This window comes from Artibeus jamaicensis, unplaced genomic scaffold (assembly GCF_021234435.1).
Source record: "Artibeus jamaicensis isolate MK-2021 breed Jamaican fruit bat unplaced genomic scaffold, CSHL_Jam_final scaffold_612, whole genome shotgun sequence".
Classification (NCBI taxonomy): Eukaryota; Metazoa; Chordata; class Mammalia; order Chiroptera; family Phyllostomidae; genus Artibeus; species Artibeus jamaicensis.
The window spans coordinates 10,201,945-10,217,038 of record NW_026522049.1 but is presented as its reverse complement, the minus strand read 5'-3'; the positions used below and the strand labels follow the sequence as shown (position 1 = coordinate 10,217,038).

At 56.0% G+C, this 15,094-nt stretch overlaps 1 protein-coding gene across 2 annotated transcripts in view; it reads left to right on the top strand.

The window, feature by feature from the left end:
* The window catches only part of ADAMTS17 (ADAM metallopeptidase with thrombospondin type 1 motif 17), a 182,388-nt gene that overhangs the window by 128,454 nt on the left and 38,840 nt on the right, over positions 1 to 15,094 (top strand). For both annotated transcript variants that reach the window (XM_037145925.2, XM_053659015.1), the window contains exons 14-16: positions 452 to 579; positions 6,712 to 6,832; positions 12,078 to 12,158. In XM_037145925.2, the coding sequence (XP_037001820.2) occupies positions 452 to 579; positions 6,712 to 6,832; positions 12,078 to 12,158 (330 nt within the window). The remainder of the gene's footprint in view (positions 1 to 451; positions 580 to 6,711; positions 6,833 to 12,077; positions 12,159 to 15,094) is intronic.

Here is a 15,094-nt window from a genome sequence, read left to right as displayed (position 1 = left end):
ACCCGCTTTGGCCAAAAGGACCCTTCCTTGTCACCTTCAGTCATTTCTCTCTCATTCTCGAAGAAGAAATGTTCCCCCGAGTGCGCCGATCAGGGCTCCATGGGAGACGAGCCGTGGAGAGCTGCCGAGCACAGGGCGTTCAGTGAACGTCACTCGCTCACAGTGGCCCGGATGCTGGGTGAGGTGGCTGCGCCGCTCTAGTGAGGGGTCATCATCTGGGATGCCCAGGCCCCCCGCTGAGGCCCCGTCAGCCCCAGAAGGCTTTCTCCACCACCGCCCCACCGGGAGGACCCACTGCGGGGCCTGGTGGTGGACACTAAGGCCTGGCAGAGGCGGTACACGGGTGTTGGTGTTACTCTCTCTGGAGGTTCCTGTGCAAAACACCCTCCCGTGTCCTGCGTGGCCCACACAGCCCTTCTCACGTCAGCGCCCACCCCCTTGTTCCCCCCAGATAAGCCGTGTGAACTATACTGCTCACCCCTGGGGAAGGAGGCCCCGCTGCTGGTGGCCGACAGGGTCCTCGATGGCACGCCCTGCGGGCCCTACGAGACCGACCTCTGCGTGCATGGCAGGTGCCAGGTGATGTGTTTTCTTCGTATCCTTGGGGGGGCTTGGAGGAGGAGGCTCCCTCCCCTCTGAGGGGCTCAGTGTGGGGTGGGGGCCTTGGGAGACTGGGACCCCCTACTGCAGGCTCATGGGCAGGCCCGCCCAAAGTTGCGGTGGCTGCCAGAGTAGCTGTCTAGTGTTTAAATGTTCGAAAATGCTGAAATAACTTCAGACGTCATGACGAAGGGCAGAGTGCACCGAATGCTGAGGTGGGTTTGGAAGATACACGTGAATGTGCATTTTGGGGCAAACACTGCTCTTTTCCAAGAGACGCAGGACTCAGCAGATTCCTTCGCAAATGGTACCCAGGGAGGTGAACATGCCTGGCGTTTGGGCACTGCCCCCCCTACTTGGGGGGTAGTCGCCCCCATCCGGATGTTGAGTGTCTGTGGCTCAACAGACTGATGATAAATGTCTCTTAAGAGGACAGAAAGGGAGGCAGGGAGGGGAGATTGGATGCACACCCCGCACCTGTATTCAGTGGTCCTGGGCTGGGGGCCCACCTGTCCCTGGGTCCTGCCGGCCTGATGGAACAGAGGTGACCCTGCTCCTCTGTTTGTCCATCGGCACAGGTGCCCTTTGACAGCTGGGATGGGGAGGGGGCAGGGGGAGTCAGTAGGCTGCTGGTGTCCAGCACCTAGAGGGGCGTGGCTCAGGTGACTCCACCTGGACAGGGCCACTCGTGCCCTGTCTCCTGATGACTCGGTGCCACCCTGGCCGGTCAGCTGAGAGCCCAGAAGGCTCCCCCAACCTCAGATACATGCTGTCACGGCCCTTGTGGCCCAGCTCCCTCAGCTGTGTCCTCAGTAGGTGAGCCACCCAGAGCAGGAGGACACAGCGGACCCCCACGCAGGGGGGTGTCAGGATTGACGTCCACATGGCAGGGAAGGGAGAGCCAGGTCTGTCCTCCGGTGTTCGCTTTCCCTTGTGTGGCCCCCGTTGGCCTGTGTGAGACTGCAAGGAGCCCGCTCACCAGGGGCCACAGAGGGGTCCTCGGATTTCAGCGGGGAAAAGAGAAGTGGCCGTGTGGGAGCCTTGTGGGGACAGGCGCCTCAGGCTCCCAGCTCCTCCTGGACTCGACATCCCTCTCTGCTGCCCAGGTTCAGTGCAACACTGAAACTCCTGACAGTCGTAAATGCCAGGGGCCCGGGGTGGGGAAGCTGTTGTCTCCCCTCAACTGGGCCACGATCCTGTCCCCAAGCCTGGAGCCCCCTGGCCCCCGAAGGCAACAGATCTGCTTCATCCCATCCGTGTCCCCCAGCCTGGCCGAGGGCATAGGTGGCCAGATTTTGGAAACTGAGTGACAGGGAGACAGACAGAAGACAAGGGTCCAGAGGCAACTTCTAGGATGATCCCCGCGGCCGACCACTGCAGACCTCCTGGATGGTTTTCCCTGCAGCGTCCAGACTCGCCCCCACCCGGGGTTTTCCAGGAAGCTCGGCAATGTCCAGGGTGCCCACCCAGGGAAGGAGGCGGTGACTGGGTGACGGGCTGGGCCCTGGTGGCTGCCCCCTCACGTGGGCAGTCGTCTTACTGTTCATTCCTGAAACGAGGAATTGCGGACGGCCCTCCACAGACTGCTTGCAAGCCGAGCACAGGATTTGATTTGTTCTTCGATCACATGCCTGCACGGGCCATCCTGCAGCTCAGTGGTGCACAGCCCTCTGGGGACCACGTTCCCTCCAGAGCCATGCCCGCTGGCCACCTCCAGCCCCTGCCAGCATCTGCAGCGTCCTTGACAACTCAGAGGCATTTCTAAGAATCCTGACGTTTTCCAGTCAGCGGGGCCGTGCTGAGTGGCTGGGCGTGATTCCAGCACTGAGTGACCAGTGGGCCCCTTCTGTGACCTGGCCGTCTTCGTGGCCTTTTCGGGTGGGTGTCTCCCTGTGCCACGAAGGTGACACTGCAGTCCTGTGGCCGTACAATGAGGATGAGATGCCACTGGAGGCCTTTTAATGGCCTTAAGTCTGTAGTTCTAGGGCACCATCACTCCGGAGCCTGTCCCGCACTGGGGTGTGACGGGAATGGCCTGGGGACACATGCCTGCCCAGGTGTCACAACACCTGAACCCGCCATTCTGTCCCAAATGCCTCCATCGCTATGGTCATTGCACCTGCCGACCCCTGCACTGAGTGTGGTGCCGGCCAAGAACGGCCCCTCGGGGCAGGGGCGCTGGAGCCCAGAGGGGACAAGGGCGCCTTTCACGGTGCTCTGCAGCAGGTGGAGCTTGGAGCCATCCTGCTGATGGGAAGACCCCCACCTGCCAGTTCTCAAAAGCAACGTCTCCACTGCCTGCAGGCACCCCCAGGACACCCCCTGGCAGCCCACCAGTCCCAGCAAGAGGACCACCATCCTGGTAAATGGTGGCATCTCCTACCTGCAGGCACCTCATGAGATTAAAACATTGAGAAACAACTCACTTCCTGAAGGAAGTTAAAATTGCCTTGTGTAATTTTCCTAACAGTATTCATTCTGCAGAGAAAAACGATAAAGTCAACCTTAGCTTCACTGTTACATCAGTTCCCCGCAAAAAACCAAATCAGGAAAGTTGTAGTTAATGAATTTTTATAATAAAGGTAAGCATACTCTAATAAGACAATAGGAAATTAAGTTCAAATGCTGTATTTATTATAGGGTGTTCTGTGGTGATTGTGAGTGAGTAAGACAAGAAGAACCAGTTAGCCCTGGCTGGTGTGGCTCAGTGGACTGAGGGTCAGCCTGCAAATCAAAAGGTCGCTGGTTTGATTCCCAGTCAGAGCACATGCCTGGGTTTCGGGCCAGGTCCCCAGTGGGGGGCGCACAATAGGCAACCACACATTGATGTTTCTTTCCCTCTCTTTCTCTTCCCCTGTCTAAAAATAAATAAAATGTAAAGAAAAAAATCAGTTAAAGAGAAGAATAGTGCAAGTAAAAAATTTAAAAGTCTTGGATTTATGAGCAGAGGATCTGTACCTGTTGATATAATGTAATTGGGTAAAAAGTAGAAATTGTCCACATTTTATGTTCTGCCGCACCAGCGGAACTATTTCCTTGGTTTACTTACTAGCTTTCCCTGTGGTTCCTTCAGCCATGAACTTTGCTGTTCCGGGATCGCAGAAGGCGTTCTGGGAAATTTTGGGAACACGGCGACAGGCGGGTCGGGAGTGCAGGGCACAGAGGCTCCACAGGGCAGACGGACTCACACCGCCACACAGAACGGAAACACCGTTGTATCTGCTTTTATGAGGCCCGAGTTCAGTTTCATTCCAGTGAGTCACAAATTACTTAACATGCTGAAATGAAACTTAACAGCACTCATAAAAGTGAGAGCGGGGGGTGGCAGGGGGAGGGGAACATAAACATTGTCTCTTTTTCAGCAGGTCCCTGTAAATCAGGAGCCCTCTCGTTAATGATCCCTACCATTGGCCTCCATAGCAGAGACATCCAGTTAATACGCCTCTCCGGTCCAACCCGCCTCCGAGCTACTGACCTGCCGTGGGCCCATCAGACCCGGGGCCAGGCCTGGACGCACCTGGAGCCAGACACACTTGGCTTCCCTCTAAGGCCCAAGCCGCCAACTCAGTCCAGTGAGGACTGCACCTCCCCGGGACCTTAATGGGTGTGCGTACCCTGTGCTTGATGGATACGGAACCGAAATGAAACACCTTCGGGGTCTGTGACCTGCTTCGGTGGAGGGAGTGCATCTGATCATCTGCGTTCTCCCAGGAGCTGGCTCAGAGGGGAGCTTTTGGTCACAGCCTGAGAGGCAAAAATGAGTGGAGGTGTGGGAGGCGGGGCCCCCTGCGCTCACGGCTGAAGAAGTCCTTTGGCATCTGAAGCCCATTCCAGCTGACTGTTTCCATTGTCCAGAATTTCTTGGCCTCCCCTTGTGTGTGCAGTGGTTGATTAGGCCAGTAGAATAATTGCTGGGGGGATTTAGGAGAATTCTAAGAGGCTCTGGCCTCAGTGTCCCCCGTGTAACAAAAGGAGAACAAGCTCGCAGCATGTGGACCGAGTGGTTTAATGCTTGGTGGGGTCTGTGTTTCAACAATGCCCTCCTGGGTGGTGGCAGTTTTTCTGCACACTGTCACGCTGCTGCTGACATCACTGAAGCGCGTGACTGTTGGTGCTGGAGCCGTATTCCTAGCAGGCTTCAGAGTCTGACGTCATTGCCTTCACCCTTTAATCTAAGTGACCTTCCACACCACCTTCTGGATGGAGCCAGCAGACTGAGCCGGGCATTCATGCCGCTTCCATCCCCAGACGCGGAGCAGAGACACGCGGTAAAGAAGCAGCAGTCGGCCTTGCACCCCCCCTTTCTGGGTGACGGGCGTGGGCGGGAGTTCTGTGCAAGGAGCCGAGCAGCAGAGCCAGCACCGGAACCAGTGGGGAACTGCAACCCAAAAGAAAGCAGCGTGCTTGGGGGAGTCCGGGATTCGGGGATGGAGGCCGCGGGGCAGGGGCGAGGACTCGGCTGAACGTAAGGAGACAAGTCGGGGGCTCGTACGACGTGGGTGACCATGATTGTCTCTGCACTTGCAGCTTGATGGGCTGTGTCACCTTCAGGGAGAATACCAGGGGGCTCCTGTCTCAGGTGGCATGACAAACGGGACAGTCAGAGCAGGTGTCTGACCTCGTTGCTTTAGCATGGCACTCAGCCTTCCTGGCTTGGGGGTTGACTCCCGCTTCCCACCCGCCCGTCCTAAACAGAAGCCCACCACGCGACACCTCCATGCTCCAATCTAGCCCCTCCGTTTGACCTCTCTGTGCGGCTCCTGCCCCCACGTGAGTGGTCAGCCAGAGATGATCCGCTATTTGAAGAAAACCAGAAGCGGGAATGAGAAAGACCAAGAAAAACAAACAGCAAAACTCACCCTGGCGGAAAATTGAGATAATTACAGAATTCTGCAGAATTATAGAATTCCACAGCCAAAGCATCAACCAAGCATGCAAGCAAAATAAAGTGATTTTGAGATGCAGGGGAACTCGGAAATGTTATTTTCCAGGCACCCATTCTGGATCTGTTACATGTGCTTGAACAGTACCAGGGCGAAGTCAAGACGGGCAAGGCAAAGGCTGCGGGCATTGGCGGAGCCAACCATGAGCCCAGGAAATGCCGAGAGGAGGGCTTTGCCGCCGACCTGCAGGCCGAAGTCCAATTTAAAAGAAGTAGTCAGGGGCGACCCTCCAATGGGACAGGGAGAATGAGGCAGTCACTGGAAGACAGCTGTTAAGTTGAAGAAAGCACTGCTTTCCTTCCCAGCCAGGAAAAAAAAAAAAAAGACCATCAAAATCTATATGAGAAAACCCCATTCAAATATGAGGGAACTAAACTGCACCATTGGCCAGGGAGTGGGGGTGCAGTTACTTCCAGGCTAAGGCACAGAGGAGAGAGACGCAGGACCCCCAGTGCAAACCAGAGTCTCCTACCCCCAGCTTTGCCCAGGGCCCAGCTGGATACAAGGTCATCATTTGTATGCCTTTCCTGAACACAGATTATGGAACTGTGTGAGATTGTGGCCACTCTGGGTAGTGTGTGGGAGGGGCTGTTCCCTACCAGTGACATCCGCCTCTGGTACCTCTAGAAGGGGCCGGGGTGTCTGGCCTCAGTGTGACTTCTAGGGGCACTTTAGCCTTCCTGGGCTCCCCTTTCTCTATAATAAATACCAAAGAATATATTTGACCAGCCCTGGCTGGTGTGGCTCAGTGGATTGAGCACAGGCTTGTAAAGCAAAGGGCTGCTGGTTCAACTCCCAGTCAGGGTATAAGCCTGGGTTGCAGGCCAGGTCCCCAGTAGGGGGTGCACAAGAGGCAAGCACAGGATAATGTTTTTCTCTCCTCCCCTTCCCCTTCCTCTAAAAATATATGAATAAAATCTTTTAAAAATAGATTTGACAATTATGTGGATATAATGACAAACATAATATTAATACAAGCTGGATTCTACTCAGTTTTTTCTGTTCTGGTTTTAAAACAGTTACATATTTTCTTGGGCCTCTGAAAGTGTCATGGGCCCCCGGCACCAGGCCTGCTGGGTCTCCTGGAGAAGCGGGCCCTGCAGGACACCCTCATTCAAAGCCCCTCTGAGTCGTAAACACACAATAACCCGGCTCTCTGGTCATGTAGAAAATTGGCTGTGACGGCATCATCGGATCAGCGGCCAAAGAGGACCGGTGCGGCGTCTGCAGTGGGGATGGCAAGACCTGCCGCGTGGTGAAGGGCGACTTCAGCCACTCTCGGGGGACAGGTGAGTGCGAGGCCCCGGGGGCTGCCTGCTGCAACCACAGGACAGCTGGCGCGTGTGGTGTGTGTTAGTTCCTGTGCCCCAAAGGCCGCAGAGTGTGTGCCTTCCCTGCACTTCTTGTTCAAGGGCTCGCTGGTCCCAGATAGGGCGACCCGGAACCTCAGTCTCATTTGATTTCTGAAAGTCAAAGAGGGACACTTTGTCCACAGTCATACAGGTGCTTTTGGGCGAATCTGTGCCGGCCCCACGGCTCCTGATGCCCCCTGTGGTGGTGCCGGAGCGGCCCCTGGGCACTGAGTCCCTTCACACTTTCATTATCGTGAATCATAGTTGAATAGACTTAAAAACTGAGCCTGCAGCCCCAGGAGCCACCGTGCAGGCACTCTGCGCCACCCGTGGCTAGTGGCTGCCACGTTGGCGAGCAGAGAGAACATTGCTGCCGTCGAGGAAAGTTCTGGACGACGCTGCTTTGGAACTCTGGTGATCTCAGCTGTTTGTTCTCACCCACCTGTTGCTCTTTTTCTACCTTTGGGCCCCAGCATGAGACTTTGACCTTGGCCTCTACAGCCGTGCCAGCAGGGACGGCTGTCAGCGAGGCTTACTGACGACCCAAAAAGTGCACTTTACAAAGGAGGCGCAGGAGCACTTTCTTTACGGTGCACAGGGTCTGAGCTCCGAGGCACGAAATGGGCTGCTGTGGCTCCCATGTGAGCAAAAAGCCTGCGTTTGACTGCTTCTTATCTTTCTGGGTGGTGTTTCTCTTCAGTATTCACCCTCCAGGGCGATAAGACACCCCCCCCTTTGGAGCCGGGCAGACATGGCAGTGGGTGCAGCCCATGCCCATGCCCGCTGCCCGGCCAGCCTGTGGCCCCACCTTTGCAAACCTTCGCCCCTTTGTTCCCTTATGTGAGAACCCAGGTGGGGCCTGAAGCATCGTCCATTCTTCCAGCATCTCATCCTTTTCCTGGTCTCCAGTCTTGGCACGGGCAGACCCGTCCCTTCCGGTCTCCTAGGGGTGGCCATCCCTGCCCTGGCTTATGGCCTTGCATGCTTTCTTCTGGCCTCTGGGCCACAGAAGCCTTAGCAAACCGTCAGAGAACCACAAGCCCACATTGGCCCCCTTCGCCTGTAAACATTCTGTCACCCTCGGAGGTTGCCAAGTGTCCCGCCTTCGTTTTAAAGTTGAAAGCTGTCACATTCCAAATCCTCATGTTTGGGGTGCGTGTAAGCTCGCACGTCAGAGGTGACTCTGTTTCCTGGAGGTGGGGGTGGAGTCCCCTCCTGGGAGTCGGCAGCCCGTCCTCCTGGGGAGGCGTTTTGGTGCACGTGTGCCGAGGTCGGCAAACGGTTGCCCGACCACGTTAGGAGGCTGAGCTAAACAGAATGAAAACTCGGCTTTCCCTAGGTTGGTCACAGTCCGGGGAGGGCACCTCCCCAGCAAACAGCCTGAGTCCATGTGTGAGGCAGAGGCAGCTCAGCGGGGGTGGCTGTGGGGCCCCAGATTGTGGGGGATACCTCGCCCAGGGCTGCAGGCTGGCTGCTGGTAGCCCCTGAGCCCTAACACACGGAGAGGAACTTTCCGTGGGGGTGCGGGCAGGACAGTTGAGGCTGAAGGAGAAGCCTGCTCAGAAATGGCATCAAGCCCCCTGGGGGTGTGACCTCTGGGTGACCCCAGGGGTGGCTGGATGGGTTGCGCCGCCTGTCAGCCCAGACAGGAAGGTCACTGTCATCTCTGCCCAGCCTCAAAGGGGGAGTGTCTTATCGCCCTGGAGGGTGAATATCAAAGAGAAACACCATCCCAGAAAGATAAGAAGCAATCAAAAGCAGGCTTTTTGTCCAGTTCTCTGAAATCCTGACCCTTGTCTGAACTCTTTGGGGTCCTCTTAACCTAAATACTTGAACCAAGAATCTGGAGCACACCCACAGGGGGCAGTGTCCACACCTCCAAGATGTCATCCTCTTGTGTCCTTGAGAAGTCCCCGGCCTGGCTGTCACACTGCCCAGCCTTTGGCTGAGTGGAAACAGCTTGGTGTTTTGAATTTAGTAATCTGGAAGTTCTTGGTATGGTGCTCTCATGTCATTCATTAAATTGTCGTTTTTCACATTATTATCTCTAGCACTAGAAAGGTGACCGGTGTCCACAGACACCCAGGACAGACCTGGATTGGGGCCCCCACCAGGGACCCACCCTGGTGACCCAAGGTTCTGCATCCTTTGCCCTTTGTTCTCAGAGAGAATCTTCTTAAACATTCTGTCCTTAGGAGGGACAGTGGGGCCCTGTCCCGTGTGAAAGCGGGCAGATCCCTCTGTCACGGATTTATTTTGGTTGCCTGTGGAGCCCCAGCACCGTGCCAGGTCTGCAGGTCCCCTGGGGAGACTGGCCACTGCGTGGCGATGACGTAAAATGATGTCACGGTGACTCACTTCATCGAACCGCGACGCCGGCCCCTGAAGTGTGCGTGTCAACCGATTGCACTGTTGTTTCTGTTCCTCAGTCAAGAACAACCTCTGCACCAAGGTGTCCACGTGTGTGATGGCAAAGGCTGTTCCCAAGTGCTTCTCGTGTAAGACGTGCGGGCGTCGCGTGTGGTCCCGGCGGTGGAGCGCTGGTGTGGGGCTCTCGCTTTGCTCTCGTGCTGACGGTGTCCTGGGCTGATCGGCGGGAGTGAGGCCGCATGTGAGCACAAGGGCCGTTGGTCTGCATAGAGTCGGCGTCGAAGACCGATTGCCTGAAAGAAAACTCTGGAATAAAACCATACTTAAATCTGTGAAAGATAAGGAGTCCCGGGTGGGAGGCCAGACAGAAACATGTCGCTACCCAGGGGCGTGTCCTTGTCCTCGGCCACACCTGGCCCTTTGCCAGAAGATGCCAGGACGCGCCAGGGAGTTCAGCTGCAGGTGGCACTTTCCTGCTTAGGGACGTTCCCATATTATGGGGCTGGATTTTCCAAAGGGCAGGGGCCACTTGGTAGCACCCTCCTGGTTTTCGTGCTGAAGCTCAAGGTCACGGCCTCGCTTTGGCCCATCTGCACCGACCTCACCGTCTAACAAGGTGGGCCGAAGCGTTCGCCCAGCCTCGTGGGCCTCCCGAGCAGTGAGTCCTCTCTCTAATTCAACGCAGACAGCATGTAGGGAGAACAAAGACAGTAATATGCTCACGAAGAACTTTTGTAAATGGGCAAAGATACAAACTTACACAAAAACCTCTCCGAATATGTTCTGAGTTAATTATGAACAAGAACTTTGATTATATATGTATGTGTATATGATTTTTATATGTATCTGTATACACATACACATGTATGTGTATATTTGACACAACCTGGGGGAAAATCCAGCCTCAGCTTGCATAGCCAGGGCTTTACCTGGACTCTGCTGTTACAGAGCCTTCACTAGCAAAATGATTTCCTTGCAAAGAGAAGGCTACTAAAGAGATGCCACCCCATACCATCTAAAAAGCAAGGCTATCTGGGAAATTCAAACGAAAATGCTTTCACAGGAAAATGTGCTCCTAGCTTGCTAGTGTCGGTATCTGGACGAGTGGATACCAGTTTAAGGTCAGCGTCAATTTGAAGTTTGTTCTAACTACTCGTCCTTAAGGCAAAAATGGCGTGTTCTGCCTGAGCAGTGGGGAAGGTAGTGGATTTACCCGCGCTTCCTGCTGAAACCAGACTGTCCCTCTAACTGGATTTCTCCTGCTGCATGGCAGAGACGAGAATGGAAGGTTATTCCAAAGATCAAGTCCCACTCCTGTACCCAAAACTTGACTGTATCTCATGAATTCTTGGTGTAAGTCTTCCCTTCAGTCATTGTTCATGCCCAGTCAACAGGGTGGTATCTGCTTTCTGCCCTGGGACATCTGGTCTGAGGGACCACAGGATGCTTTTGGGCTTGGTGACGGGGCTCTTTCCCTTGCTGGTTGCTCTTCACACCAGCCTTGGGGCGGCCTTGGGGCGCGGGAGAGAGGGCAGTGAGTTAGAGATGGGGACCGAGAACGTGCCATGCAGGTCAGGGGTTCCCTGCACATCGTGGTTGGAGACATTGACCTTAGCAAGAAAGGCTGGCGGAGCCCACGCACGTCAGTGACACCCCTGCCCCACTACTCCAAGGTCAGGTGAAGATGAGCCGAGCCGAGTTGGGTGTCTGCCCTGAGTTTTGCACTGCCCGTCGGCCGCTGCACCTGAGGGTGCGTGAGAAAGGAGAGAGGACCGGTGGCTCTTCAGTGCTGCCGGTTGTGCCAAAGCGAAGCTTAAAAATGGGAGTGGCGAGTGTGCATTGGCTGCGGAGGGACCTTGGTGAGGACCTAGGAAAATTAAGTATCTGGACCTTGGCGGTCGCGTCCCTCGGCTTGGATTCTGCAGCTGGTGATGCAAAATACACATGGGGACAGTTGCAGACGGGCCCAAGGGGCCGTGGCGGCAGGAAATGGCACCGGCGCAGGGTCCAGGCAGTCAGTGGTTGTGTCTGAGGGCTGGTCGCTGAGCCCCTGCCCTCCTCCACGGGGGTTCAGGGACGGTTCACACTCCGGTGAGCAGCGGAGGGGCTTCCCGAGGGTGAGTGTGTCCAGAGGCGCTGTCCATGAACCCCGCCCGCACTCCCCCAGAGCGGTTGTTCTGGCGGAGGTCCGGCTGTCTGGGTGTGCTGGGGCCTCGGTAACCAAGAACCGCGAACTGGGTAAACCACAGAGGCTGGCTCTCGGGTGGGACAGAGGTCTAGGTCTCGGCAGGGCTGGTGCCTTTGGAAGGTCTGCCCCAGGCCTGTCTCCCAGCTCCCGGTGCTTCGCTGGCCGCCTGTGGTGCTCCTTGGCTTGGAGATGCGCCCTCCCAACCTCAGCTTCACATTTCTGCGTTGTTCTTGCCTGTGTATTGTCTGTGTCCGGGGCCCCTTACTTATAAGGATGACCGTCATATTGGATGAGAGGCCCAGCCTACTCCAATATGACTGAGACTGATCATATCTGCAGTAACCTTATTTCCAAATAAGGTCACATTCTGAGTACAGGGGAGTTAGGACTTCAACAGATGAATTGGGGGGGCAGATACGGTTCAATCCCTAGGTCATCCAGACGGTGCTCTCTGGAATTTCAGCAGCCAGGAGATTCTGTCGTACAGGAACGCTCCTGTGAGATGACCCTTGTCATGGCTGTGCCAGCGTGCAGGCTCTGAAGTCACAACAGGGGCAGCGGGAGGGCTCAACCTGGGCGGGCGATGGGGCCGGTGCGGCTCACCTGCATTTTTTGTTACTACAGGTTACATCGAAGCGGCCATCATTCCCGCCGGTGCGCGGAGGATCCGCGTGGTGGAGGACAAACCGGCCCACAGCTTTCTGGGTAACGCAAACACGACCTGACTCCTCGTGCTCGTCCTGAGAGTGGACGTGCACAGTCGGGCTGGTCATCTGGTTCAGCCTCGTCCCCCGGCCGGCCATTGTCTGAGACTCATTGTAAGGGGGAAGACAGGAGGGATCAGAGCCGGCCAGCCGGTGCGGTCACATGGGGATAAGGTGTAGTCACCCTGGAGATGGGGGAGCGTGACGGGGGCGGGGTCAGTAGGAACCAGCAGCCTTGGACAGGGAGAAGCTGTGGGGACCTGCAGCCGCAGGCACCCCCAAAGCAGCACCTGGAGAGCTCAGAGCAGGCGGGGCCCGGTCAGCCCGGGGCATCTCCCAACCCGCCGGGGGCACCCGGAGGCCGTCCATGGCTCTGGGGATGACTCCTCAATCTAATGGAAGCCAGAGAACCCAGATTTCCACTAAGTGCTGTGTCCCCCAGATTCCCGAGGGTCAACTCCATTAACCTCTGGCCCTGAGGTCTTTCTGTAGAAGAATTGGCTTCCATTCTAGAACCACACCTACAGCCTCAGGAGAATTGTTCATTTGACCCCTTCTCAGCCACAGTGACCCTCCGAGTGCGTCCTAAGGTCAACTCCCAGCCTGCCCATTAGCCCTGGAAAGGGTTTCCCTGGCACGTAAGCACTGCGAGAGCCGGGTTGGCACTGCCCCTGTGGGTGCCCGGGGACCACCTCTGCCCTTCACTCACCGGGAAAGGACATGCTGTGACCCGTGTCCTCCGGGCAGCCTTGCCGCCGCCCCCCCCCCCCATGTTCTTGTCTTGGGTTGGATTTGAGACTGGCGGTGGCTGGCAGCCTGCCCAGGTAACCCTCTCTTGAGCTTCCTCGTATTGTAACCTCTCAGTCTTTGCTTCAGGGTGCTCTTTGAGGTTTTTTAAAATGGGTGAGACATGACCTCTTTCTGGCTTCAGACTAAAGAGAGAAGTTATTTTGGCCAAAATGGAGTGACTCACAAAATGCATTTATCGCTGAATTTTATTTATTTATTTATTTTTGTAAATGAAGTGTTTTGTTTATATATTTTTAGAGGGGAAGGGAGGGAGAAAGAGAGGGAGAGATACATCAGTGTGTGGTTGCCTCTCGTGCGCCTCCTACTGGGACCTGTCTTGCAACCCAGGCATGTGCCCTGTGACTGGGAATCGAACCAGCGGCCCTTTGATTCGCAGCTGACAGACAATCCACTGAGCCACATCGGCCAGGGACTTATCACTGATTTTTTAAAAAACTATCTTTGTCGGCATTCCTGCCTCCCTCGACTACACACAATGATCCGAGTCATTCTCTGAAACGGTGTCTGCTTGAGAAACCCTTGGTCTGATGGGACAGACACAGATCCTCTGCTAGGCACGTCTACAGTGAGGACCACCGTCCCACTGTGTAACAGCCAGGCGCCGCTTGCAGACACTCAGATAATCACCCTCACACACCTGCCCTGAGAAAAGGCAGGAATGGGGACGGGAGCTCCTGTTTGCAGGTGGCCACCCGGGGCTCACCAGCAAACAGTCCCCCGAGCATCCCCACAGGGCCCCAGGCAGCCCGGGCCCCGCTGCTGCCACCATCGCAGTTGCCACCTCCCGGAGGCTATGGGTCCGTGCTGGTGTCCATCAGCCCCATGGCTTTGCCCGCCTCCCTGGTGTGGACTTCGTCCCCGTCCAGCCTTGGTCCTTGGCAGCTGTCCCAGCTGTCACTGTGCAGATGAGACAGTGCCTGTAGGTGCTTTCTAAAGGGAGTGGTGGCCCCTGTGCTGACTTCTCAGAGAGCCACCCCTGTCCTCTGCCCACCTGAGGAATTCAGTCCACTTCACCAGCATTGGTGTCGGAAGCCCCGTCCCCTAGGGTTGCCCCCAAATTTTGCTTTTTCAACTGCTTCATTGGCCCTCCCCAACCTGCAAATGATGGGTCTGCTTCCCGGAGACCATGGGCCTCCAAGGGAGGCTGTTACCACCTCTGACCCTCATCTGATTGAAAAAAAATCACAATGCCAGTATCCCAAGAGCTGCTGGCCCAGTTCCCAGGTTGGCTCACTGCTTCTTCCATAAAACAGGTGCCCCTGCAAGCTAGTCCCTTGGCTTCCGGCCCTGGCTTCTGAGACTTCCCAGCACATTCCTCACCTGACCCCAGCCCCAGGTGTCTGGTAAAATGGGAACATCATCCCCATTTCTCTGGGGCAGCGTAAAAAAGACAGAAGGATGTCAGAGTCCTTTCGATAGCTCGACTTATAATTCTGACAGGAAATGAGCTTTTCAACGGGAACCTGTGTTAGGGCCAATGAGGACAGGAGTGTGGCAGCTGCCCAGGGGAGCTGTGTCCCGGCTGGTCCCTCTCAGCTCCTGAAGCCCGAGGGCCCCGCACGCACTGCCCTGCCTGCTCTGCTTTGCACACCCGGCCCCAGTGCCCCCGAATGGCCACCTTAGCCTGTTTTCCCAAGGAGAAAACCGTGACTCCAGGGCATCAGCAGCCCGTCCAAGCTCCTCATTTCGTCTGGGTCTGCTGGAATTCATGGAACCTCCCGGAATCACCATGACATGCTCAGTCATAGCCAGAGATGGACAGATAGGGACAGCCTTTCATCTGAGAACACATATTAAAATCTGCCCGTTGCTACTACTTTCTGTTTGGACTTTAGAGGAGCAAGCCTCCAACCCGAGGAGATCAGTGCGATCAATTCCTCAGGACAACCTCTCAGCTTTCGAGAAGCATGGGACCTCCCTGGGGGCTTGGAGCTTGCCTGGGTCCCCTTATCTTACCCGCCAGTCATAGTCCCAGAATTCCAGGGCCTGGCGCGCACACCAGGGCAAGCCCGGAGGTGGTCCATGCTCCTTACGTGTCTCAGGTTAGCTCCAACCAGCCTCGTTTCCACTCGGGGCCGGGCGCTCTGGAAGGCCAGCCCGTGCAGCTCTGAGTTACTCTCACATTTG